Raw genomic sequence first — 25,967 nt, forward strand, 5'->3', positions numbered from 1 at the left:
CGTTCTCCCTCCCTCTCACAAGTAGCATCCAAACATTAAGAAGAGCTTAGTGGTAGGCCTATCAAGGGGATATAAATGATTAGTGATAGACTGCCCAGCGGGAGTCAGGTATTCCTACCTGGCCTTGTGCCTAATTAAACCCCTACCCTTTCCGCTGAGACTGTTCGCTGATGTAGGCCCTCCTTTCTTGCTTCCCATACCCTATTTTCCCCATCCCCGCCTCCACTACGGATTCCAGGTGCAACCTGTGACCCGCTACCACCCTATATTCACAGCTCCTGGACTTTCTCCCGGTGTTAAAATTCTCTTGTTCCATATTCAAAGGGGTCAATTTCCCGTAATTAACATGGGACAATTCTTCGTAACACGCATGGTATTCTCTTAACGATTTTCACCCCAGGTCGTGCTCCAAAGGTCGGGGGCCGATCAGAAAAAGCCGCTTGGTACAGACAACCCCAGACCCCGTTTTAACAGGTGTAGAGACCGCCACATTATCCTCAGTAACCGTCAGATCGCAACCTGTTGTTAATTACTCGAGGCAAATGGAAACCAAAACCTGAACTACCACCTTAAACCCCGAACAACTAAACGTAATTACAAGCTTGTTTTATTCAGTGGGGAGCGCAGTATCATTACGTAGGCCCCTGTTTGGATTTGAAGTTTCATGTATTATGTTGGGCTGAGATTAAAATAAAATTACACGAGGTTGTCAGTGACTCAGTGTGGTTATCTCCCCGCGCCTTCACACTCGCCCCCAACATCCACTGTTCCCACTTCTCCATTACTTTCTAACTTGCTTCCTTTCAAGAAGGATCATACAGTGATACTAGCTATCAAAAAGATACCAGCAACGTTACTTATAGTCTCGGTCCGTCAAACACTTTAAGCCTCTACGGCCTAATATTAGAAGAGAGCAGTCTCGGAAGAATACCACCCGACAACTTGGTCATTAAACCTCCGGGTGTTCCAAGCACACCTAACTTTTGTTCCCAAGCCCCTCCCATATCCACGGTGTGACTATGGCCCATTCCTCCTTCGGTAGCTTTCCAGAAGATTGTAGAGCGGGCCGTCTTCCTGCGGCGATACTAGCTGGGCACGATTTCCTAAATCTTTGGAGCCATCTGTCTTTGGGATCTCCAACTGGTCTAGGAGACTGATGATATCCTCTGAAGTAACGTCGCTTAAAACCAGCCATGCATCGGGATCAGGTCTGGCAAAAGCTCGAAGATTGCGGATGCCGAAACCTGACACCCACCGGCCAACCAAGGCATTGGCGCCCACCAGAAGGGTAGCATCGAAGAGATATTCGCGCATTTCCTTCTCCATGCTCTCTTCTTCTGCTGTCCGAGCGAAGTACATGGGATGGAAACTTGAGACGCTGATGTAGTGATAACCCTTTGGTAACTTGCGGACGTTGAGGTGACCGGCAGTAGCCACAGACGAGCACAAATACTCGGGCATACCATCCTCGATTCCGTCGCGGTTACAGTTGCAGACCACGACGACTTTTGGGCGCAACAGTTCCAAGGCCGCTTCGACTGCCCGGTAAGCCTCGGCATCGTTTACTTTTTGATGCTCTTCAAACTCGTCTTCACGAATTCTATTGCTCCGAAGGGGCCGCGAGTCCAACACAACCGTGTTTTTGACGTCTCGTTGATTCTGGAATGCGAAACGAAGGCTGTCGTCCAGGAGTCGAATCGTCTCACAATAGTCATCGTAATCGGTGTATAGCACATCCTCCTCCTTGTCGCTGGGCTCCATCAGGATAATGGCAAGGTCACCGGAACCTGTGGCCAAGTACTCCATGTTCCGTCTAGCGTATTCCGATGCACCGAGGCGCTCCGCGAGGTTTTGGAGGGGTAGTAAATGGCGATTGATGGGTGACGGTCCACGACTGGGGACGGTACATTGTTGTAACGCTAGGGGTATTTCCGACCAGTCCGCGGGGTCGAAAGTGACATGATCCATGGTGATGGGGCGAGGCGTAGTAAGACCGTGAGTCGTCAAGACTTAAAGTTGTAGATGGCAATCAACAGTTGCAATTCTGAACAAAACGCGCGTCCCTTCCTCCCCGACACGCTGGGCGCCGGTGAGGGGTTCCATTGATGCCTTTCTAGCTGCAAAGGCTGCAAGGCTGCACGGGGAGGGAATTACTTTGATCCCCGTCGTACAAGCAGAAAGTACTGCGCAAAGCAAACGGAAAATTGGGCAAGAACGGCCACTTCCAACACATCTTACTGTCTTACACTCTAGGGGTGATAACGTGCCTGTACAGAGCCTCCAAACCTAGCCAAAACGTCAGGGTGTCTTAACAGCCCCTCTTTCTTAGCTCCAGAACCAGTTCACATATCACATCTCCTGTTACAGAGCCCAATCACACAAGACACTCAAACTGTATTTCCTAAACCGTACGATCTCCGCACTTCCCCGTACCCAAACCGTCTTCACAACCCTCGCAACCGGCCCCCCTCTTGGGGCTTCCATCCAACCTTGAACTGAACCCCCCACATCACGTCATGGCCATCTTGTCTTCCTGCAGCACCAATCGGAAGCGGAAACCGAGCGGGATGGAAGATGGGCGGGATATGAGGAGAGGGCGTGGGGGCGTCTGCCGGCAGGCAAGGTGGGATAAGCAAAGCCAAGCCAACCAGACGACCAGACATAGGCAAACCGACGAGACAAGAAACACGGCAGCTGCTGCTGCTGTTGCTGTAAGAGGAAAGTTTGTGCCCGATGTTGCCCAAGCTGCAGGCCTGTTTGTCTCAGATTCTCAGTGTGGGTGTGTGGTGTTGGGGACCAACAATGTTGCCAAGGTAGGATGGATAGGAAGTAGTCACATGTCGTTTTCATGATTTTCTGTTTGTTACCTCGTCAGGTATTCAAGATACGGCTTATCGTTGGAATTAAGGTTCGTCTATGGCATGGTACCTGGTGTATCTGCTGGGGGTAATAACATATCAACTGTACTAAGCTCAACATCTAGCTTCACGATCACAACACCAGCTAACTAACGAGCGTCAGTCGTGGATGTTCGGTGAAACACGGCAATGAACCCGGAAGCAAACATGCAGATATTCGGACCCTCGAGCCGAAGGAAACGAAATTCTCGCCCCGGCTGAATGCTGTTGGCCCTTAGCTGATCTGATCCCTAGACCTGACAGGCTAGGAGAATGCAGCATGACGTGCACCAGCTGTAACTTTTAGCCACCTGAGCAATGCAAACTGCGTTGGTGTGTTGTCGCCGGTTTCAATGCCGGTTTCAATGCCGGTTTTAATTCTGGTTTATTTTCAAAGCTTCAGCCAAGGCTGCATGCTGATCCCGGGCCGTAGCTGTCGTCGTACTCGGACCCTACAGGGACATTGGCACTTGTTGGCTTGTTGGTGCTTGAAAGCGGGGGCGGAAACCACCGAGCCAAGGCTATCGTGGAGTTTTGTACTTCTCTTCTACGTTGAGACACCGGCGGGCGACTCATGTTACTTCCGAGCCAGCTCAGCACCGTTGTATCGTGTCGTATGTCGTTCCAACATATGCTTGGCGCGGGCCGGAGCGGATAAGGATAGCAGCAAATTCGAAAAAGACCCCCATTACGAACCCCATCCCTGTGTCATTCCTCGTTGTCCTCCCTACCACTCGATCTGAGACCTTTTTTTTTTTTCTCAGATCCACACGACCGAGGGAACGGCGGCAACGGCCCGGGTCTCAGACGTTCGTCGTTAGTTTTTCCTTAAACCCTCCCATTCCCGGAAATAGGCCCAGAACGGACCAACCGCCGCCGATTTTCGATCTTGGCCGGTTTCGATCGTTACCTAGCTTGCCTAGGAGGCTAGTTAAGACCGGGGGTCGAAGCCGGTGTGGGATTGCGGGTGGGGGCAGAAACTGACGAAGCCCCTGGTTCACCGCTCGGGGCTTCGGAATCGAGATCATGAAAATTGTCGTCGTGGATCTCGTCGTGGCTCTCCCACTCCACCCACAACCCACAGCCCGCAGCCCGCTCGCGTGCAGACCCCCCTTATCCCCCTTCTCCCTTTCTTCCCCGAGACCCCCGACCCAGCCGAAGAGGGGTTCTCCGTCCCGGCGGGCTCGCCCCGATTCGCTGTTGGTAGCGCCCCGCCCCGCGGTGGGCGATGGGCTTTCTCCGGAACGAGGCGTGAGTGGACGGATAGGTTTCCGTCCAGTAAGTTGGCGCTGGTGAAAATCGGGGGTTCTGGTTGGCTTGTCGAGATGCCAATGCATGCGTGCGTGCGTTGCGTTGCGCGAGTTGCCGCCGAGAGCCGGTCATCGGTTTGGATGGAGGGAGGGTTTTGCTGTTGCTGAGGATAGGGGTTTGTGTGGCCATTTTGGATATTTTTTGCGCTGGTGGAAAATTTTTGATATTTTGATATCTTCAAGAGGGTTTTGCTTAAGATATCGAGCCCAGTTCAGGTTGATCCCGAAATTGTTTGCTCTGTATTCGTATTCTTGGCGTGCCCTAACCCGGAATCAACCTAAATAGCCACTTACACCAAGCCACCGAGTCACCGCACAAACATCGATCCCCCTTTTGGGGCTTTTCAGGGGCCCGGGCCGAAAAGGGCAATCCCAGTGCACGACAACAACCAAACATGAACCCCAACAATGCTCCCGGGCGGTCATTTCGACCGCTTCTACCGCGGGCACAGCCCTCGGGGCCATCAGACAGCGACACGCAGCTCCCACCTCGCAAGGCACACACCAGGGTTGCTTGCGAGGGATGTCGGCGGAAGAGGATCAAAGTGAGACAGGCCCTCAACCTCTCGAGCCAACACCGTTGATTCTAAATTTCTAATAATTAAAACAAAAACAGTGCGACGGCCAACGCCCCATCTGCACCTCCTGCACAACCCACGGCACACCCTGCACCTACCTCAGCGCCGACCCCTCGGAATCCCGCTCCTCCGCGATCAAGCGCAAGTACGGCGAAGCCCAAGACCGCGTATCCGTCCACGAGCAACTCTACAACCTCCTCCGCACGCGCAGCCAGCCCGAAGTGACCGAAATCGTACGGCGGATCCGGGCCGGGATCGACGTCGAGGCGATTCTGCGGTATGTGCGCGATGGGGATTTGCTGCTGCAGTTGCATTTGATGCCGGAGGCTAGGTTGCGGTATACGTTTCCGGAGTTTGCGAGCTGGCCGACGGTGTTTCGGGATCCGGAGGATCCGTATTTGAAGACGCAGTTGTTGGATTTTAAGACGGGGCCTTGGGCGGAGGGGAGTCGTGGGTCGCAGCAGGCTGGTCACTCTGGTGCGATGGGGAATCCGCACTTGCATGTGTATCAGATGCCGTATCATGCGGCGCAGATGGTTGATCCGAGGCTGTCGTCGGTCAAGGCGTCGAGGTGGACGTCGGTGACGGTGGATGATGGGTTGGTGGCGAAGCTGTTGTCGATTTACTTTCAGTTTGAGTATTCCCGGACGCGGCTGTTTCTGAAGGATTTGTTTTTGGACGATTTGGTCAAGGGGAAGACTAACTTTTGCTCGGCCTTGTTGGTCAACTGTATTCTGGCCAATGCTGCTGTGAGTCTACCCTCCCGTTAAATCCCACCCTATCCCCTTTGACACAGAATGTTAATAGAGGACAGCACGGCCTGACAACGGACCCCCATCGGGTCGAATTCTGGACCCCCCGATCTCTCCCGTATGCCTTCCTCGCCGAGGCTAAGAGGCTGTGGGATATCGAAGTGGCCCTGCCCGGCGAACACAAGCTGACGACCATCCACGCGGCCATGTCGCTGACTCTGCGGTACGGGGCAGACGGTGCTGACAAGATTGGGGTACCGTTCATGCTGAAGGCCCTCGAGATTGCCCAGGAGATGGAGCTTTTCACCCGGGTCGAGACGGGCGACACCAAGATGAGTCTGGCCCGGGCGTTTACGGCGTGGAGTATTTACAGTTACCACGGGTTTGTCTACTCTGTCTCCGTGATCCCCAAGTATCGTAAGGTTCAACGAGCTAACACTCAACAGGATGACATACTACTACATGCAAAAAGCCCCCATTCTATCCGCACCACCCGCCACGCCCCTTCCCGACTATTCTTCCATCACCAAGCTCACCGGAGAGGTCTACGTCAAGTACCCCCTGCAGCCGTACCTAACCCCGATTCTACTCGGACTCTCTTTCCGGGCCCAAATAGGCCTCAATCTAGTCATGATGGAGATCACCCAAACAGCAATCGATGCTGGAGCGCCGGGCACATCCCCGCCTACACTATCCCAGGCTCTCGAGTTCTACCACAAGGTCGAGCACTGGCATAGGACCCTTCCGGCGGAACTCAGCCCGGGGCGTGTGGTGATGCCGCACCATTTGCAGATTCAGTATGCCCACTCATCCCATGGCCCAACCTCTTTACTTAGTTTACTGACCAGTGTCTAGCATGGAATACTGCCTCGTCCTCATCAACCTCTTCGAGCCGTGGATGGCCGGTCCCGAAGCCGACCACGTCGTAGACACCGAAACCAATACGACCGTCCGCGACATCGGCACACGTTCCCGTGCCCGTCTGGAGACGCTCATCCGGCTGTATTACCTGAGGCACAGCTTTGACGCGTTGGATGTGATGCTCATCATGTTTCTTTTGCTGCTCGGGTCGATTACCGCGCGTGTACTCGTTGCGCCGCCGGCTGAGGACGAGACCGAGGTCTCCCCTAGCCCTGACCCAACATCAACATCATCATCGACAACAGCATCTCCGTTAACAACACCAGACACGACCCATCCACCCCCCCACGTCCGAGACGCCTCCACCTTCCTCCTCTGCGCCAAAGGTCTCCACGACCAAGGCCAAAACCAATACCTCGGCTCGCTCATGTTCAACATGCTCTCCGGCCTGGTCGATACTTCGGCTTCCCACTCCCAGTCTCGCTCCCATCCTGACCCGCATACCCCTTCCCAGACAGAACCCAACAACCCACAGCCCACCAGGGGTAATGTTACAACCCAGAAGCAGCCAAAAAAGAAGGAAACATCCCTCCAAAACCTAGCCACAGACCTCGCACGCATCCGTGCCGAGTTCCGCGGCACAGAGGTCAAGCCCGAATACGTACACATGGAGTGGCCTGTGTACCGGTGGATTGATCCTGCGGGGAGGAGTCTGGAGAGGGTTCTGGAGGGGGTGCAGGAGTTGGAGATTGGTGATGTTCGCCATGGTGGTGGTACTAGAACGGGAGGTGGGGAGTGGGGGGGAGGAGCGGGGAATGAATATGGAGGGGAGGGCGTTGGGAGTGGGTTGCCGGATGTTTAGTTACTTGCATATTTGTATGTTTTGGTGGGTCGATGGTTGGATGGAGGTTGGGTTATGACTCGGGATACTTGGATACTTGGGATAGGGGTTGATGACATTAAATAAATACTCAGCTTCCGCTGTCTTCTTGGCTACATCTGAATAACAACCAGGGTTGTCCTGGATGTCTTGGGTCGTATTGATGGTCTGATATGCCACGCCGACTTTAGCCTGTTCACACAAAGCAGTAAGCTCGGAGGTATATAGGACCTATCCTACAGTATAAGGATACCGTCCTCTGTCCTCGCTGAATTGTCGCAACCAACTCATCCTTTCATTCGGAGCTTCTCAAACCCAATTAACAAACAAACAAACCATTACCGACCGTACCCTAGCAGACTCTGAGTATCAACTCCAAGAATCCGGCCTCGGTAGCAATAACCCCCTCAACAACCTCCGGACCGATCACCATGCTCTCCGCTACTCTCCTCTCCCTCTTTCCCCCTCTCTTCATCCTCCCCCTAACCCTCGCAACCATCGCCCCCCGCCAACCAACCCCAGACCCCCTCTCCTCCCTCAACGCCAGCTCTTCCACCCTCTACCCCACAGCATCCTCCATCCCCCCCACCGACCCCTGCGGCATCACCCTCGCCCCCATAGGCGGCGGCCTCTCCTTTCCTCGCGCAGGGTTTGTTGGCGCTGTAGATGGGACGGTAGAGTGTGGATGGCATCGGTTGGTGTTTGAGGGGTTGCCGGCGGGGTGGGGGTTTACGGTTTTGGCTGTGAGCGTTGGGGGGAACGTAGAGTTGGGGGAACAGGCGGGGTTGAGGGAGGTGAGGGTGGGGGTTGGGTATTTTGATGTGAGTTTCTTTTTTTTTCTTTTATTCCTTTTCCTTTCTGGGCTTGTTTTGGAATTGAGGGGGGAGGTGATGGTGCTGACAATATCAGAATCCCTCGGACACAAAACCCGCTGTGACGGACAGCGCTGTGGAAACGGACCTGGGAGAGAAATACCCAGGGGGATACAGTGGTACAATCAATTTGATTCTGAATGTGTTCTCGGAGAATACCAATGGGACACAGGCAAGAGGGAGGACGAGCTGTGCTACGGCGACGGAACAGCCTGAGATAGATATCCGGTTCGGGCTGAGCACGTCGCATGAGGAAGAGGAAGGGGAGAACGGGACGGCGTATGAAGCGTCTGTGTCGGATTTGACGCTGGAGTTGAGTGTTATGTGGGAGCAGTGTGATGGGTTGTGATTTAGTTGGGATCATATAGGCATGTCAACGGGCAGCTTAGACAGGAACTTGGATCAAATTGGTTTAATGAACGAACAGCTGGCCAGCTAGGAAACCACACAGAAACGAAACCCAGACCTGAGTCCACACTAATCTAGCCCACTCACAATCTCCTCCTCACCATCTCTCCTTCACCATCTCTCCTTCACCATCTCCCCTCCTGTTATCCATTTTGCCAATCAACGCTCCAGCTCTCACGCTCAAGCGCGGCAGTTGGCGTTCGGGACCGTCTGCGCAGCATCACAGCCATTGTCGCAGTGGTGGTTCCACGCGATCTCGCCGTCAGCAAGGCAGTTGTAGATGGTGTCGTACAGGATGGTCCCGTTGTTCGGGTCCTGGCCGGCAGCCACGGCGGCGGCGGCAAGAGTGGCCTGGGTGTAGCCTACGAGGAATGTCAGGTTCAGGGTCTTGTATTGTAACATTGATTTGCTGGAGAGCTAGGCTAGCGGATAGGGACAGAACGCACCAAACTCTTGGTTGGCCAGAGTGAAGCCGCACACATCGTAGGGGAAGTTGCATGGCTTGGTGAAGGTAGCCTGGGTACCGGTGATGGCAGCAAGGGCCACGGCGACGGTGAACTTGACCATGTTGAAGGTTGGAGAGTGTGCTGTGAAAGTGTGTGTGAAAGTGTGTGTGAAAGTGTGTGTGAAAGTGTGTGTGAAAGTGTGTGTGAATGTCTTGTAAGTTGTGACTCTGAGTGTGTGATATTGATCAGAGAACTCTGGGGAGAAGCAGCGTATTTATACATCTCCGTTCGCCTTAGACTCACTGTTCTGTTACCAAGCAAACCCTCCTCATCTCTTCCAGATTCAAAGCTCGGTCCCAATATTGTCACCTGGGCATGTCAGCAGCACACCCACTCACACCGCAGACTCTGCCTCGTCACCAGATACCCCAGCCTTGTCATGGGGGCCACGAAGGATTGTGACAAGAAGGATTGTGATGTGAGAAGACTACAAAGTCTGTTGCAATCTGGTACCGCCTATCACAACTCTAGAAACCGTCTGTTGCCAGCGCCAAGTCAAATGTTGAGACCTAAACCAGCGATTCAACAACTCGCGTCTCGGGACTATCGGCGTGGCGGAACCGGTTTGGACTTTGGTAACTTCGTTCTTGTGTAGGGTACGCAAAACTGTTCGGGATCTGGACCAGTCGCCCTTTTCATGCTCGGCCACAGGGTTCATTGGCAAGTTTTGATTTGTTAATCGTGGTTGAAAGGGGAAACCCCTACTTGCTGCAGCATGGATGAGTTCAGCAACGTCTGCGTAACCCAGAGACACGAAATGTCTGTTAACGAATGCGAGGCAGAGTCAACCTGGAACGGCTTGAACTGCAAGGAACTCACCGACTCAGCTCGCCAAACCACGCACCGGGTACCCGGCCCTCCAGCTGGACAACCACCCCCATTCAAAGCCAACAAACGCGAGACCCAGGTCAAGTGTCAACTCGAGGCGGCTCAGACTGCAAGGGCCCCAATTCGCCCGAGACACGCACCGGGTACCCGGGTCTCCAGCTGACACTCACCCACCGACCCACCCCCATTTCAACAGCTCGATAATCACCATAAGGCTGAAGCAGAGCAAAGCCCCTGACCATTCGGACCAACCAGCCCTCCCATCCCCCACGGCCCGAAATGCCCGTGTCACCACTCGCATCCGCGAGTTAGGAATCCATCCAAAGCCCATTCAAAGCCCGGTCATCTGACAATCCAGCCACCGCCCAAGCCGTCGCGTGGGAATCGTGGGAATCGTGGGAATCGTGTGGGAGCACAGAGCCGCAAAAACGTGTTTGGGGTTACACAATGGAAGATTCTGGGGACTGCTTCGTGGGCTGAATCTTGAGTCTTATTGGGGGGGAGTGTCAGCAATTCAGCATTGACACCACAGACGTGATGGGGGGGTGGCTCACGGGTAAGCCGGAATGTCGGTGTGATTTTTTGGTTCTGTTGGGACTTGTGTTTTGTTGTCATGTTGTTTAAGGAACGTTACCTTTGAAAATGAAATAGTTAAGTCAACGTGGGTTTCTAACAATAATACCAGACGGATCATGGGATGGGTTTGAACTTCAGACTCTTCTTAGCCCCCAAGGCTCATAAAACCCGCTTTTGATAATCATTCGCCAAGGACAAACGTTAATAAGCACCGTATCCGCAACAGAACAAGAGACTCCAAATGGGAGAACATTCCGTCTTGCCGAGAGTTTGCCATCACAGTGGCGAGTAACAGATGGGCCAAGACAAGAAGGATCAGGTGTTCCATTTACCGCGTTGGTGTGTTAATCAGCCAACAGCTGTACGGCTTGATCATTGCATCACATACCCACCTATTCTTGAAAAGTACACCGCCGACAGATACAGGTGAGTGGGCGCCGGCATCTAAAGCAGTACAAAGAAAAAAGAACAGGAATGCCGGGCTTAGTAGCCTCTAGGCAGCGTCTTGGTTGTTTGCGAAGAACACGATCTGCACTGTGATATCATCCCGGACTCTCCGGGAGAATGGAGAGTCAAAGGCTAGACGCGCCGCTACCAGCTCGTGGTGGTTTCCACCCAGAGAGTTACGCACCAGATGCACCGCGGCATTGTTGTCCTGTATAGTCGTTCTCTCCTCGACAAAAGTCCGACTAACCACAGTTCGAAACTGGCTAAAGTCAAACTGTGCACGAGTCGAGACCGGATTCGTGCCTCCCTTGTCCGACTCCTTCAACTCGAGCCATTTCCCGACTAACTCGACGGCCTGCTGGTTGGAAAGGTTGTCCCACAGCCCATCCGTTGCCGTGATCAAGAAGGCCGGTTTGCCGGGCTCGATCTTTGTCGCCGTCATGACCGGCTCGGCAGTCAAGTATGGCGGCGTACGTATGTCGTACTTTGGCGTCAATGGTGGTGGGCCGTAAAATCTTCGCTTTAGGTCTTCTTGCAGTTCCAGCGGCCACTTCCACCGGCCATCGCCAAACGCTCGGGAGACCATGATACCCAGGACCCGTCCGTCCTTGACGATGTTTTTCTCCCCTGGGTGCTCCCTGCTGAGCCTGGCAACCTCCTCGGGGTTCGTTCCCGTCTGATCCACTGACAAGGCTATCGCTTCCCACGTTCCGTCTGGCCGTTTTTGTCCCAATACGGCCCTTGAATCTCCGGTACACGCCACGTGCAGCACACTCAACACCGGATCGTAGATGGATAGAAGAGCACAGGAGCCTGCATGGCCCGGCGTTAACCTCCTCACCTTATCTTGTAGCGGCTCGGCGCTTTGAGAGATGTCCAAGGCGGTCTTCATAATGGAGTTGTCGAGGCTCAGGAACCCTTGTGTGACCGCGCGCTGCACCGCCTCTACGGCTGCGGACTCGTCGTCCATGGCTGCCTTGGATTGGTTTAAGTTGTATCGCACAAAGGGCAGGAGCTGCTTCTCCAGCAAGTCCGCTGTCTGCCATCCGGCGTGGCCATCAAAGACAGCCCATGCCATCCACTGGCTGCCGTCGCCCCGCGGTGAGGGAAATTTGCCATGGGTGAAGCGGTCTTCGCAAGGGCTATTGGAGGCCACCTGAGCGCCGTCGTATCTGTTGACGCCGGGAACGCCTTTGACTGGAAATGAGTATGCGCCTTGGGACAGCATCCGTGAGACGCTGGCCTCCGACGGACCCGGCTGAATGGCTAGGTGCGTAGCGAGGGGGTTGTCGAGCTGCGGGACCTGATCGCGGCGTGTTGTCGTCATCCACCAGAAGCCTGCTGCTGCGCTAGCTACACCGACAAGTGCAGCGTATCTCGTCGTGTTTCCATGGGTAGGCGGCGTCGAAGACGGCCCTCTCGTATAATATCGATAGAACTTGTTGGGTTGGAGTGGGATGCCGTTGCCAGGACGTCGAAGGGCAATACACAGTGGCCGCATCTCTGCGGTAGTGCGCACTGAGAAACCTTTGGAGGGGTCGTTGTTGGCCGGCTCGGTTGTGCAGAGCCTTAGGTGAAAAGGCAGGATGCAACCTCTCCTGCAAAGACGCGTCGCGTTGCGTGGTCCAAATGGGTTGGCCTCTCGGTATTGGACTAAGCACCTGGGAACTGGGAGTTGGGTTGGTGACGACCGGTAGAAAGCCCTTAAATTTCTTATTATCTTTCAGTCTTTCTTGTTGAGGTAGGCTATGTGGTCACGTGGCTCCTTTGTTCTGGAAGTAAACAAGACACATCAGAGGGTGAAAGCGATCCACTCATACAACTAGGCAGGAGTCGGTGAGGATGACAACGCGCGATCACACCTTACGCGCTGACGTCGGCGCCCACTTCTGCTATACCAACGGTGAAAAGCTTGAGTAACCACGAAGTGAAAAAAACGTAAAGAAGTCCTAGGTCTATATCCTCCAAGGCGTTTCAGGTGCCTTGGTGATGCTCTGCCAGGTAGGTGGCTTAAAACCACCAGTTCCTCAGCCCCCTGTGTCAACGGCGAGGTGCGGGACTGTAACGGCCTGGGTCTGGTACGATTTACCGACGTACATAGTACCTAGTGGGAGCCCGTGTGATTTACAAGCACTGAGCCGTGGGCAGGGTGCATAAGCACCAAGACGTGTCCCGTTCACTTGGCTATCTGAAGATCCGACGGCTTGGTTCACGAGAATGACAGTGAGACAGGTTTGTTGATCTCCCGCTCACAGCACGTGTCGTCCATGTAGGGGCGGCGACAAATAGGGTGAAGTCTTCTCCGATCTCAACGGCTCATGCCCGAATCGTAAAAGGCATGGGGAGAAGGGTGTTCGGTTAAGCTATCCGAGTTGGCGAAAACCATAGCCGGCGTGATAAGGGTTGGGTCCGCTGGAGACACTTTCTGCGGATCACGCAAGGCCCGATAAGAGATTCGTCAGCTTTGCCCAGACGGACGGCATGCCAGGATAAGCAGGAGGCAAGAACATATTGCTTCCATTTCCCAAGCCGGGAAAATTACTTGGATACCGCCATCGAAGCGTCCTCAAATCATTCAACATCCCAATTCCAGGCCGCGCGGGGTTCGGGAAGGTGCGAACCACAGGCGTTGAGATTCACTTCGTTTTTAGCCCCGGGCTGCATTCCCCGAAGAGGAGCTTGACACAGCGCTGATTGGCCAATCCGCCGCTCTGGGCTTCTGGTTCCCCGCCATTCTCCAAAGCCCCTGCCGTGTCACTGCCAAGCCGTTCCTTCCAGCCAGCACCCAGCTGCAGGCCATTTGGACCTGCCATTGCAGACTTAGCGGCGGGAGACGGCAGGGACAACCCACCACTGACGCACCCAGCCAAGCCAGCGCACCCTCCCAGCGACCGGTTTCCCGCATTCTCGCATTCTGCCACGCTCCAAAATCTGGGTACCAACGGTACCAACCACACCGGATCTCGCCAGTGTCTTGGGGAAACATCCCTTTTGCCGAGCCACGACGCTTACTGCACAAGGCAGTTGGTCGCTTGAGCGTTGCACCAACTGCCACAACGGGCGGCATGCCCAGGCGCGATTGTGCGGTCTCATGGCGTGCACCATGTGCGCTCAGCTTGGATCGAGAAGGCGGCTGGGGCCGCGATATTGTGGCTGCAGGTGACAGGTCTCTCCGAGGTGATCGGCGTGGTTGACGACGGGCGGAGGTCTGAGATGACCCGGTTCCATTGCATTTCACATTGCATTTCACAACCAGGCAAGACAAGGGAACAAACAAGGAGAGGGGAAGCTTGACCGTGAGCTACAAAATGGTCGCCCTTCCTCCCCTGGCGAGTTCAGTGTGTTGAACGATCTGTTTACCGCCCCCAGCTTGGCTCTCTCGCGATTGTTGACATTCAACATGAGGACCGCCGCCGTTTCGCTCCTTGCTCTCACCCTGCCTATCCTAGCTTCGGCCGATGGCAAAGGCAAGGGTAAAGGCAAAGGCCATGATGACTGTGGCGGGAAGAAGCCCCTCGTCACCTCCAACAAGCTCCAGGATCTGATCAAGCTCGAGGACCTGCTTGCTGGTTCGCAAAGGCTCCAAGAGATTGCGGATGCCCATGGCGGTAACCGCGCTTTTGGAAGCGGCGGCCACAACGCCACCGTCGACTTCCTCTACGACACCCTCAGCAACCTCGACTACTTCGACGTCAAGAAACAGGCGTTCAAGGAGATTTATGCGGACGCCACCGGCACCCTCAGCGTTGACGGCGCAGATATCGAGGTCTCGGCCCTCACTTACACTCCCAGCGGCGATGCCACCGGTCCCATCGTTGCGGCTGCCAACCTGGGCTGTGATGCCGCCGATTTCCCCGCCGAGGTGTCAGGAAACATCGCCCTGATTTCCCGCGGCACATGCACCTTTAGCCAAAAGTCGATCAACGCCAAGGCTGCCGGCGCTACCGCGGCCATTGTGTACAACAACGAGGCTGGTGAGCTCGCAGGGACGCTGGGCGAGCCCTTCTTGGAGTACGCCCCCATTGTGGGCATCAGCCAGGAGGATGGCAAAGCTCTGCTGGAGAAATTGGCTGCCGGCGCGGTGACTGCGACGGTCAAGATCGATGCGCGCGTCGAGGAGCGTGTCACATTCAACGTCATCGCCGAGACTAAGGAGGGTGACCACGACAACGTCTTGGTGTTGGGTGGCCACACCGACTCTGTGCCTGCTGGGCCGGGTATCAAGTGAGTCGTACCGTCTTTATGGGATTAGGCACTCGAGCTTTGCTTGCTAACTTTTAATTCTCAGCGATGATGGCTCTGGTACCATTGGCATTCTCACAGTAGCCAAGGCGCTCACCAAGTTCCGCCTCAAGAACGCCGTGCGCTTCGGCTTCTGGAGTGCTGAGGAGTTCGGCCTACTTGGCTCATACGCCTACATCAAGTCGATCAACAGCACCGAGACTGAGGTGGCCAAGATCCGTGCCTACCTCAACTTTGACATGGTATATTCTTCTCACCTAACCCACCCTTTTCTGTCAGTACGGGAGCACGGCTAACCAGACCGGAAAACAGATCGCCAGCCCTAACTATGTCTACGCCATCTACGACGGCGATGGCAGTGCGTTCAACCTCACAGGCCCCGCCGGCTCTGATGTCATTGAGAAGGACTTTGAGACCTACTTCAAGAAGAGGAACATCCCCACCGTTCCCACTGACTTCAACGGCCGCTCCGACTATGCGGCCTTCATCGAGAACGGCATCCCGTCCGGCGGTCTGTTTACTGGCGCCGAGGCGCTTAAGACCGAGGAGGAAGCGAAACTCTTCGGCGGAGAGGCCGGCGTCGCCTATGACGTCAACTACCACAAGAAGGGCGACGATATCCACAACCTGGCTAACGACGCCTACCTGCTCAACACCCTGGCCATTGCTGACTCCGTCGCCAAGTATGCGCGCAGCTTTGACACCCTGCCTGCTGTGGAGGTGAAGACGCGCCGCTGGGATGCGGACCGCGCGCAAATGCTGAAGCGCGGCGTCGGTGTCCACGGTCATTCGGCCGCGCATGTGAACCATGCTGGGCCTTGCGGTGGTGGTGCCACGATCTAAAGGATCATGGCTATCCCCGGCTCGTGAGAACGAGCTGTGTGAAGAGGGTTATGATTGATGAGAATCCAGGTAGTGGTGTCTTAGAATCTGCCCTGATAGTAATGAAGCTTAATTTTAGTAAATAACTCAATTTTTGAGAATCTGCTGTGTCTATTCTTGTTGTGTCCTATCTTGTAGTTACCTTCGTTCTCCGCGATGTTCCGCTTTGGGTGATCAGATCCTGCACTTGTTAATAAAAGGGAAAATAATTTAGAGGAAACCGGAAAAAATCAGGAAATAATTACGGTTGAACTAATAATAATGAACTGGGAAAATATAAATAACAAGAGATGTAGCAGCGTGATAATAATAAGCGAGACAGAATAGAACAGAAGACAGCCATAACGGATTCCTCAATATTGTATCTAAATATAAACAAACTAATGACATTGTCCTGGGTGGGGGAATTCCCATAATTTACAGTGTATTAAGACGTCTCCACCCTAATTCGTAAAATAGTATTCTTAACAAACAGAACACGCTCGTCGTAAGTGGAGGAAACTCCAAAGTTCATCTTCACGATCTGGATAAATATTACTAAGGAGGCCGTTGATGTCAAAGAAATATGGCCCTGGGAGACCCCGAGCGCCTAAGTAGTACGCTTACCACCGTTTTCACAAGGTTAACAACATAACGCTCGTGGGTACAAGGACGACGATGAACTGGTCGTCTCTTATGAAAAATCATCACAGCTACAGAGATCGGGCGTTGAACCGTTTTGGTCTAGGCTCGTTTGACTTAGAGGGTCGACGACCTCAGAGATTTCCGCGTCATGGATTTACATAGCCGGATGAGCAAAAACAATGAGGTTCGAGGGGATGGGTGATCCAAGAACATGACATGGAAACTTTGGACCAGGACGGGGAAGATGATAGCCCTAAGCGTCTCGACAAACACGGGCAGTGAAAGGGACAAAACGCCGTTTCAGAGTTGGACAAGACGAAGGGTAAGATCCAAATCTAACGGCTAGCAGCCAACATGATAATACTTTGTATCTCCACTGATCTCCCTATTTCCGTTTTGAAATCCTATCCGACACCCGCCGTACTTTCGTGGGCGGCCGTGACTCTTCAGCCTCGCTCTCCTCATCCTCCTCTACATCGTCATGGTCGACCTCGTCTTCATCCAGCGACTCCGCATCCGCCAGCTCCTCGTCCAACCCATCATCGAAGTCATCCTCGTCGTCATCATCGTCTTCCGAATCGGAAATCACTATCGGCCCAGTGGGGAAGTCATCGTCCTCATCCACACCACCGCCGCGCCTGGCCGTACCGTTGGGAAGTGCCTTGTCGAGGTTTTCTTGCCCCTCCACATACACCACAGCCGGCTCGTCCACGTCGTCTTCCTCCTCATCGCTAGAGCCTTCCTCATTTGCACCCCGATCACGGATCGCGCCGGCCGACTTGATCGACTTGCGGAACTTCATCTGTGAATCTAGCATATCCAGTTTACCCTTGAGCGCCAGCAGGCTGGACAGGCCCCGGGAACGTTCCTCCAACACCCGGCTGAGCTCGCCCAGGCGGCCGACCAGGTCGGGCTGTGTGACCAGCGCGCCGCCGTGCGCGACCAGCGTCCATTGCATCCAGCGCATGAGCCCAAAGGCGCGGCCCGGCCGGCGGTGCATGCGCGCGGAGAGCTTGGAGAGGAGGGTGTTGGCGAGGGAGGAGTCCATGCGGTTGATGGTGTTTTCTATTATCTTGAGGTCGGTCGTTTGGAGACAGGACTCGAGCAGGTCGGCATCGTCGGTGCGGAGGGCTTGGTTGAGGACTGTCCCGAGCGAGGTGGCGCTGATGGGGGCGGCGGGCTGTTGTTGGAGGGTGTCGAGGCGGGACGATGATTTGGCGGCGGCGGCTTGGGCGGCAAGAGAGGCGGGCACGTCGATGGTTGAGTTGCCGCGGATGAGATCGCCGAATGTTGGTGAGTCTTGCATCGCGTCGTCGTGGTCTACCTCGCCGCCGGTTTGCGGCTGTTGGGAGGACTTGATCGGTCCGTTCTGTTGGTTGGTGGCTTCATCTTCACTATCGCCCTCTTCGCTGTCGGAGCCAAAGTCGTCTTGGATCTCGGCGTCGGCTAATTGCTTCGCTGTTTCTCTTGTCGCAAGGCCGCTTGCGACAGAGGTCCTTGTCTCGTCAATCTTAGAACGGATTGGCGTCTTCGCGCTCTGTCTCACGACCGGTTTGGCGATCGTGGTGGTCGCCTTGCGTTTTGTCGACATGGCGGGCCGTTGGTGTCAATGGGAAGTTGGAAGTTTGGGGGTGAGGAAAAAGGACGAATCTGCCGAAGACTGAACTCTGCTGTGGCCTTATGCCCCAATTCATCAATATTAATCGCTTTCGGCGAATACAAGGCGGTGGACCGGTTGAGGCGTCACCTTTTCCTCAAGAAACTATCACAACGGGTTGTCGCTGGCCAGTAGAAATTTCAGGATGCTGCCAGACTTTTTTTCGAGGTGGGTATTCTTGGCGTTGGGATAAGCAAGGATGAGCCGCTGGAGTTGAGTGTGGCGCTTGTGGCGGTCTGTGGAGCGCAGTGTGTGGCTGGGCGAGCACAGAAACTCATGTGATGCGAGGACGGGAGCGGGAATTTCCGATGACATAATTTCACAAACATGCAGGGTCGCGAGATCCGCATCCGCGTCATGCTCGCGTTCGGGGCATCGTTCTCATCGACACCCGTTTGCAGATTCATATCCGGACGGTTTGACATCTGCCGCCTGTCCTATTTCATCGTTCCGTTTGTTCGGACTTGACGGGATGCGCTATGAGTCAAGATGCAGCGCTTCGACCATTTGCCCAACTTCCGTGAACTCGAACGCAGGTGTTGGGTACGGATGCTGAAGATGCTTCCCGCATGTCGTGCGCAGAAAAAATACATGTTGCGTCCGGCAATTCCAGTTTCGTGTTGGGCGAAGCCGCGTAGCATTCGGCCGTATGCCTAGAACGGAGTTTAAAACCGGCGTGGTGCTTGCTGGTATTGACAGGCAGAAAAGAAAGAGTTGTCTTGATCTTGAACCTTTCGTTCTAGCTCAACAATGGCGAAGAAGAGGTGGTCGTTCGGACTCATCCAGGCCGTTCTTGCCTCACGAACTTGGTGGTGTGTTCACAAAGAAGTGGTCTGGGCATCTGACCCGCAAATTGGACGGCCACCCAATCAAAAGTGGCGATGGCGGCTGATAAGCCTCTCCGACCACTCACGGCGGAGAGCGCGGATTGGATCAGGAGTCCTGTCGCGGCTCCTGATAAATAGGCACCGGCTTCCGACCGGGACTGACACGCATTCTCGACCCCGATTCTCGAACAGGACGCTGGCAGCCAAATAATTGCCCCACAACTTGTCGACCTCTGTCCAATAATAACGCCTTCCTTCGACGCAAGGACCAAAGCTGTCTCCCTTCCCCCGCCACTTTTGATCCTTGCTCTCGCCACACCAGCCACCAAACACTTCGCGAGCGAGTTTTTCCAGCGCCGACTGTGCCGAGTCTGCGAGGCTGGCATCCCAAAGTCTATAATTTTCAGCCTTCCCAGCGCACTATTTTTCGCCAACCTGTGAGTGGTTGCCAATTTTTTTTTTCCTTTTCGCATTTCGCTCCTTCGCGACCCAACGCGTGTGCACGGTCCTCCCCACGTCCCACATCCCACATCCCTTCCACTTCCCCGCCAACCGGATCGCATTCGCCGCAATCCAAATAATTATCGTCGACTCCGAGTTTGGTGTTTTCCATCAAACAGCTACGACTTTTCCCTACGATACAAACCGAAATCTACACATCGTGCGCACGCGCATTTTGTAGCGCACTGCGGCCCGCGATTTACGTTTTGCGACCAACATTATCCGCGACCTGCGACTTGCGCGCTGCGCTCTGTGCGCTCTACAAACCGCAAACGTCAAATTGGACCCTGCATTTCGGGAACTACGCACTGCACCGTTTTGCGACCCTGCATCAATCGTCCCTGCATCGCCCGTTCCATGCAGCGCTAACTCCCACCGGGCTCAGCCGATTTGATGTCGCATCGCGTTTAAACTACGCAAACCCGAATGGCAGTTATGACTACTCAACAATCAGAAGGCGCGCTTCTCAAAGAGAAGCCGCTCCAGGCCATCCCGGTTGGCAAGGAAGGCCCGAATGGGAAGCTCGAAGTTAATGGGTAGGTAACAGGCCCCAGCTTGTTTTATCGCTTTGCTCGCTTGTTTTGTTCCACATTGCTCAATAAAATACTTACCGGCGCACCACAAACAGCCACAACCCCGCAACCTCTCCCAACCTAGCATCTGAGTCCGATAAGTCGCCGGAGTTGAACGGCGAAGCGGAGCCAAACCTCGAATCGCTTCGCAAGAACGACGCGGCATTCTCGGCTAACCAAGCTTTACCGAACGCGGCGCATGTCGATAGCGAAGCCGCAAAACCCAAGGGGGCTTCCGAGAACGACATTGCGAGCGACATGAACAAGGTGAACATGGAGGACATTTCGGCCGCTCGCGATACCGACATGCCCGACGCGCCTGCCCCCGACCTCAAGACTGAGCTGGTATCCGAAGAAAAGGACGAGAAGACAGTCGAGCTCTCACCAAAGTCCAAGCCTAACTCAGAGTCGGAAACTCAACCAACCACCGGGAACGAGGAGACAGGCGTCGCCCCGGCTGATGCATCAACAATTAATGCGAGTGAGGAGAAGAAGGAAGAGGATAAAAAAGAGCTGAAGAAAGAACAAACGAGTGAGCGGAAAGAAGATGTCGCAATGGCGGATGCGCAAGATTCCAACGATGGCGCGCCAGGATTGGTTGAGTCGACGAACGGCGGACAAGAAACAACCCCCACGAAGGTCGTGCCCAGCACCACTACCGACGACGCGAATTCTGCCGCTGTCGATTCTGTCAAAGCTCAGTCCCCCGACGCGACCGTCGACGCAACCATGTCGGATGCCGCGCCGCTATCAGCTAAGGCCTCGATCAAGCGGGACATCGACAGTGAGGATGAGCCGGCTGCAAAGAGGGCGAAGGTGGAGCATGCGGCAGCGCAAGACCAGGTGCATGTGAAGACCGGCCCAGTAGAGGCCTCCACACCGAGCGATGAGAAACCCGTCGTCAACGCAACCGCTTCCAGCAGCGCGCCACCCAAAAAGCTCGACGACCCCTCTCTCGACGACTCACCGATGACTGAATGGCAAAATAAACAGATCAGGACTGTGCTTGCTGGTGTCAAGAAGACGAAGGTCGGAAACCCCTTCCGACTTCCAGTTGAGACTCTCTGGCCCACCGTTTGGACCGATTATTCCCTCAGAATCACAAATCCTACCGACATTAGCACGATGGAGAAGCGCTTGCGCGGTGATGGGAGCCACTATGCGAGCATGGGCGAGTTCAAGCAAGATCTGAACTTGCTGGTGCAAAACGCCGTTACGTTTAACGGGGAAGGCCACGACGTCACCTTGCAGGCCAAAGCGTGTCGCGATGCCATCCTTGCACGTATGGCCACGTACCCAGCTGTCGAGCCACCAAAGCCCGAGCGCAAGGAGACGGTAAAAGCTCACACTACCCGTCACGTTGAGCCGCGTGTCCCGCTAGCAGTTTCCACACCCGGCGCGAATGCCGGCGCTGGGCGTGCGTCCAAGGTTGCCGCCCCTAGCCCATCACAGAAGCCTGTGCCGGAGTCACCCGCGTTCGCCCTCCCGCCGGGCAGCAATGGCGTGCCCCTTATCCGCCGTGATTCAACGAAGCCTGACAGCAGAGCCAAGCGGCCCGTGAAGCCGGCGCACCCCAAGGACCTGGTCTATGATACGAAACGCAAGAAGAAGTTACCCCTTGACCTTCGATTCTGCGATGAGGTTCTCACTGAGCTCCGCAAGACGAAGCACTACGAGATCAACACCCCATTCATGCAGCCCGTCGATCCGGTGGCGCTTAATATCCCCTCGTATCACAAGATTATCAAGAAGCCGATGGATTTGCAGACCATGACCAGCAAGCTGAACTCGGGCGAGTATCAGTCGTCGAAGGACTTCGAGAAGGATTTTGACCTCATCATCAAGAACTGTAAGACGTTCAATGGCGAGGAACACATCGTCTATGCTCAAGCGCTCCGACTCCAGGACTTGTACCGCGCTGAGATGTCCAAGAAGGACGAGTGGATGGCGAAACATGCGCCAGTGTCCACCGCGGCGGCTTCGCACGCCGTTGGTAAAGACGTATCCGACTCGGAAGACGCCGAGTCTGAGCCGGAGCCCGAGGCCGATGACGAACGCAAGCAACTCGAGAACCGCATGGCTACTATCCAGAAACGTCTCCAGGATGAGCAGAACAAAGTCAACGAGATGGTCAACTCGGGCACGGCCGACATTACGGATGTTGAGATCGCCCAATCCGTAGTCGCCATGCTGCAGAAGCAACTTATGGGGGAGCGGGCCAAGCTCGCCGCCCTGCCGGCCAGGAAGGCACCCAAGGCCAAACCCGCTAAGTCCAAGAAGGCTGGCGGTGGTGGTGGTGGGGCGGGTGGCAAGAAGGCTAATGCTGGCGGTGGTGGTGCTGCGAAGAAGGGCGGCGGCACCAAGAAAGCTGCCCCGAGGAAGAAGATGGGTCAGGTCGAAAAGGAGGTTATTATCGCTTCCCTCAGCTCGCTTGACGGTCCTCTTCTTGACCGGGCCATTGACTTGATCAAGAAGGACACCGGTCACCGAGAAAACGATGATGGTGAGCTTGAGCTAGACATCGAGGCCATCTCCGAGGAGGCCCTTGTCAAACTCTACGACATTGCCATCAAGGCGAACCCCAATGCCCGTGCTGAGAAAGAACGGGAGTTGGGGCTCACCGCGACAGTGCATGCCCAGCCTGAGCCAAAAGCTAAGGCCCCAACCAAGTCGAAGAAAAACAAGCCGATGAGCAAAGTCGAACAGGAGCGCCGCATCCAGCAGCTCAATGAGCTCCGCGCGCAAGCGGGTCGCCAAGCCTCCGGAAGCCAGGAGCCGATGGAGTCCATTGAGGGCAACGGCCAGGACCTGCCGACGCAGCAGGAACAGGAGAACGATAGCGAGGACGAGGTCGACTCGGAGGAGGACTAAGCCAGCGTGTTCTCTCGCCTGTTTTGCCTTTCCATGCCCTGTATTTGGCTTTGAGCCCTTCGCCCTTCGCCCATCGCCCGTCGCCCATCGCCACTTAGCGACGGCAATATCACCACCAAACTCCTGCCGTTGCTCCGCCGCGCGACTTTCGATGCTTTTCGGTTTCTTTTTCTTTCTTTCTCACTTTTCGGCGCCGTGTAGGAATATTTCGACGACTTGTGTGTGTAAACATATTGAGCCCCTCCCTCTCGGGGCTAGCAGCACCTGCGACAAAGATGGGTCGCGGGTTAGCCCACCGCACCGGACCTCCGACAGCACGGGCGCCCCGACTCGGGGGCGTCATTTGGCAGCGAGCTCGTTAACTGCGGAATTAGGATAATCGGGCGGGCTCTCACAAAAGGGAAGGGAAAACGAAAGAACGTAGTGAGGATGGAAGCTTCATTCCCCGTTTCGGGGCTGGAGTTTGGGTATCATGGAGAAAGGATGGCCTGCGTTCATCCCGGCTTCCATCATCCCGGCTTACGGATGCAATGGGAAGCACATGTCCCTTGCGCTCCTGCGCTCTGGCCCGTGGGTTAACTGCGGGCGGAAGAGAGGGCTATCCGCTGGAATATGCCCAGATATCGCCTGGCTGTCATGCGTACATCGCGTGGTAGTTTTATCATCCTCAACATTTCCGTGCGCTTACGCTGGCAAGCTGCATTTTGAGGAAGGCTTCGTCACCCCGAAGGATCACAATCGATAAAGAGAGCTCACTGAGCAATTTTCAAAATGATCATGGGCGGATGGATGGATGCCGGGAAGGCAGAGGATGTTTTTTTAAGGAATCAGACGACAAACCCCAGAAGTTGGCATGGTTCGCCTGGCTTTTTGCATGGTCTTAGTCCCGATTCTTCGTCTTCTTTTCAGGCATTCCCTTGCCTTCTTTTCCTTTTTTTCTTTTTCCCCGACGACCGCGTGGGAAAGTAGGAGTTGAGGTGTCACAGGCTGCCTCATTTTGCCGCTTTTTTTTTCTCCCCTTGGGGGTCTCTGCAACTTGCAAAGGATGGAAGGCAGTTTTGGGGTGGTGCAAGGGACGGCTATGGTGCGAGTTTTGCCCCGATCGTTTGATGCGGGGAGGAAGGGGGATCTGAGAATGCCTGGGAAGGCGGACTGAGCGCGAACGCAAGGAGATGGGTGGTGAGCAGAATGAATGAAGAAGAAAAAAGAGAACAGACAGGGAATAAGAGTATCGTTCCCCGCATGATGCGGTCGTGTATTTGCTTGTTGTGTATGGTGTATGGTGTATGGTGTAGAGAGGTCCTGTAATGTGTCTGTGGGCAGAGCAGACATGTGGTTGGGGAAGGGGTAAAGAAGCCCAGGCTCACTGGCCACTCGGCAGGTCTGTGTCGCTTTGCTTATCTGTAGCCGCGGGCGATAGATAACCCTCCACAGGCAGCCATTGCGTGCCTATTACGTAGTGTCAGTAAAACTTTGTTTTTTAATCTGCTGGCTGGACCAAACCGTGATCGTGTTGAAAACGGCCCGTCCGACCTCGAGCCGAGTAATCAAGTGGTGAAGTGAGTTGAGTTTTGGAAGGCGATAGATAGGCGTGGACGGTTGATGGGTTTCGGCCCCTGAAGATTGTGGGCGGGGATGTCGCACCCCTGTCGGTCGGCCTTGGAAGGTTGTTGGTGAGTGATGAACATCGGACGTCCAAGCCGTTTAGCATCGGCCATAATGAGGCTGGCCGCCCGGCAGTTTTGCGGCATTTCCGTACCGCTGCCAATGTGTAGGTCTTCTCAGTATGCTCTGCTAAATGATAGAGCAACGATAGGAAACGATGGGTGAGATCGCGAAGGTCCCAAGTTGCTGGTTGGATGCGAAGTTCCAGGACCTAGCGGGTCGGGTCGCTTCGATAGGTGCGAAACAACCCCCGCTGTTGGGCTCGTCGCAGAGTCCTAGAGGTAGGCTTGATGCTGGGTAGGTCATTCAGGTTAGCATATCGCAAGGAAATTTCGATGCAGACGCACAATAATGTCCTTGAAGCAACCTACTGGGGTCGGCTGCCTTGGGTAAGTCCAGAGGGCGTCTGTCTTCCACTCCCGCTGGAGCGGGCTGCGACTCAGCTCTCAACCGTCAGCGGGGGCGGGGTGCTGCGTTTCAACTTCCAGGGCGAAAAACGGTAGCAAAAATGTTGGAGGATGTCTAAACACAGAATGCCCTGGGGATAGCAAAGCAGAGGTTTGACTCAAATTGGCTCTCAGTCACGGTTGGGCGTGGGTGTCAGTTGATGATAAGAGAGAGAGTTGACGTTAGCTGTTGCATTCCAGTGCGGTGGTTTAGGTTCTGGGACGGCCCAGAGACGCCGAAGGTCTGAGTGCGCTTGCAAAATGGTGGCCCTGAGGGTTTGGCCAAGTGTGGGGCATAGTTAGGCGTCGGGGGCATGTGAGTGGTGCACATGGCGTGATGAAACCGTCACAATGGCTCAAGGGGTGCTTCAAAAAGAAGAGTTGTTGGAAGAGAACTCGTGTGTGTGACAAGTAGGGGATTTTACATCAATTTAAACCTCCATATGCTACGTAGGTGTCAAATACCTTCCACAGCCACTTTCTTATGGTATCTTAGGTCCCGGTGCCCAACTTTAGTGAGTAACGTTAACTAATTAGTTCCTAAGCCTGAAAAAATGAAACCGAAGTCCCTACGCCGAGAAAAGACAATAGCAATCCTCGACGAACAGAAGTCTACCATTTACCATACCAGTTGGCCTCAAATTGGGCAGCACTAAACAATGTAGCGATGGTCAACCTTACCGGTTTTGATAATTAATGATGAGTGTCCAAGTGATGCCAATAATTGGTCATCCATTGCGTATGCGGGAATGAAGAAAAGTTATA

The 25,967-nt window shown here is 54.6% G+C and overlaps 8 protein-coding genes across 8 annotated transcripts; 4 read left to right on the forward strand and 4 right to left on the reverse strand.

The window, feature by feature from the left end:
• Positions 1 to 1,017: 1,017 nt before the first annotated feature.
• Positions 1,018 to 1,968, reverse strand: C8A04DRAFT_30705 (uncharacterized protein; the record flags this gene model as incomplete). The annotated part of the gene is made up of 1 exon (XM_062781483.1): positions 1,018 to 1,968. The coding sequence occupies one exon, from the start codon at positions 1,966 to 1,968 to the stop codon at positions 1,018 to 1,020; it is 951 nt and encodes a 316-aa protein (XP_062635087.1).
• A 2,634-nt stretch (positions 1,969 to 4,602) lies between these two features.
• On the forward strand, positions 4,603 to 7,260 carry C8A04DRAFT_30706 (nitrogen assimilation transcription factor nirA; the record flags this gene model as incomplete). The annotated part of the gene is made up of 5 exons (XM_062781484.1): positions 4,603 to 4,752; positions 4,824 to 5,534; positions 5,600 to 5,919; positions 5,984 to 6,334; positions 6,393 to 7,260. The coding sequence occupies 5 exons, from the start codon at positions 4,603 to 4,605 to the stop codon at positions 7,258 to 7,260; spliced, it is 2,400 nt and encodes a 799-aa protein (XP_062635088.1).
• A 449-nt stretch (positions 7,261 to 7,709) lies between these two features.
• On the forward strand, positions 7,710 to 8,499 carry C8A04DRAFT_30707 (uncharacterized protein; the record flags this gene model as incomplete). The annotated part of the gene is made up of 2 exons (XM_062781485.1): positions 7,710 to 8,099; positions 8,188 to 8,499. The coding sequence occupies 2 exons, from the start codon at positions 7,710 to 7,712 to the stop codon at positions 8,497 to 8,499; spliced, it is 702 nt and encodes a 233-aa protein (XP_062635089.1).
• A 239-nt stretch (positions 8,500 to 8,738) lies between these two features.
• On the reverse strand, positions 8,739 to 9,125 carry C8A04DRAFT_30708 (uncharacterized protein; the record flags this gene model as incomplete). Its single annotated transcript, XM_062781486.1, has 2 exons — positions 8,739 to 8,920; positions 9,005 to 9,125. The coding sequence occupies 2 exons, from the start codon at positions 9,123 to 9,125 to the stop codon at positions 8,739 to 8,741; spliced, it is 303 nt and encodes a 100-aa protein (XP_062635090.1).
• Positions 9,126 to 10,961: 1,836 nt separating this feature from the next.
• C8A04DRAFT_13852 (phosphatase 2C-like domain-containing protein) lies at positions 10,962 to 12,416 on the reverse strand (the record flags this gene model as incomplete). Its single annotated transcript, XM_062777875.1, has 1 exon — positions 10,962 to 12,416. The coding sequence occupies one exon, from the start codon at positions 12,414 to 12,416 to the stop codon at positions 10,962 to 10,964; it is 1,455 nt and encodes a 484-aa protein (XP_062635091.1).
• Positions 12,417 to 14,315: 1,899 nt separating this feature from the next.
• On the forward strand, positions 14,316 to 16,000 carry C8A04DRAFT_13847 (uncharacterized protein; the record flags this gene model as incomplete). The annotated part of the gene is given in 3 exon segments (XM_062777873.1): positions 14,316 to 15,139; positions 15,204 to 15,431; positions 15,445 to 16,000. The coding sequence occupies 3 exon segments, from the start codon at positions 14,316 to 14,318 to the stop codon at positions 15,998 to 16,000; spliced, it is 1,608 nt and encodes a 535-aa protein (XP_062635092.1).
• Positions 16,001 to 17,048: 1,048 nt separating this feature from the next.
• C8A04DRAFT_30711 (Dip2/Utp12 family-domain-containing protein) lies at positions 17,049 to 18,254 on the reverse strand (the record flags this gene model as incomplete). The annotated part of the gene is made up of 1 exon (XM_062781487.1): positions 17,049 to 18,254. The coding sequence occupies one exon, from the start codon at positions 18,252 to 18,254 to the stop codon at positions 17,049 to 17,051; it is 1,206 nt and encodes a 401-aa protein (XP_062635093.1).
• Positions 18,255 to 20,083: 1,829 nt separating this feature from the next.
• Positions 20,084 to 23,091, forward strand: C8A04DRAFT_13856 (uncharacterized protein; the record flags this gene model as incomplete). The annotated part of the gene is made up of 2 exons (XM_062777877.1): positions 20,084 to 20,184; positions 20,277 to 23,091. 2 exons carry the CDS (start codon positions 20,084 to 20,086, stop codon positions 23,089 to 23,091), a joined length of 2,916 nt encoding a protein of 971 aa, XP_062635094.1.
• Positions 23,092 to 25,967: the final 2,876 nt, after the last annotated feature.

This window comes from Dichotomopilus funicola (genome assembly GCF_033296635.1).
Source record: "Dichotomopilus funicola strain CBS 141.50 unplaced genomic scaffold C8A04scaffold_54, whole genome shotgun sequence".
NCBI classification, from domain to species: Eukaryota; Fungi; Ascomycota; class Sordariomycetes; order Sordariales; family Chaetomiaceae; genus Dichotomopilus; species Dichotomopilus funicola.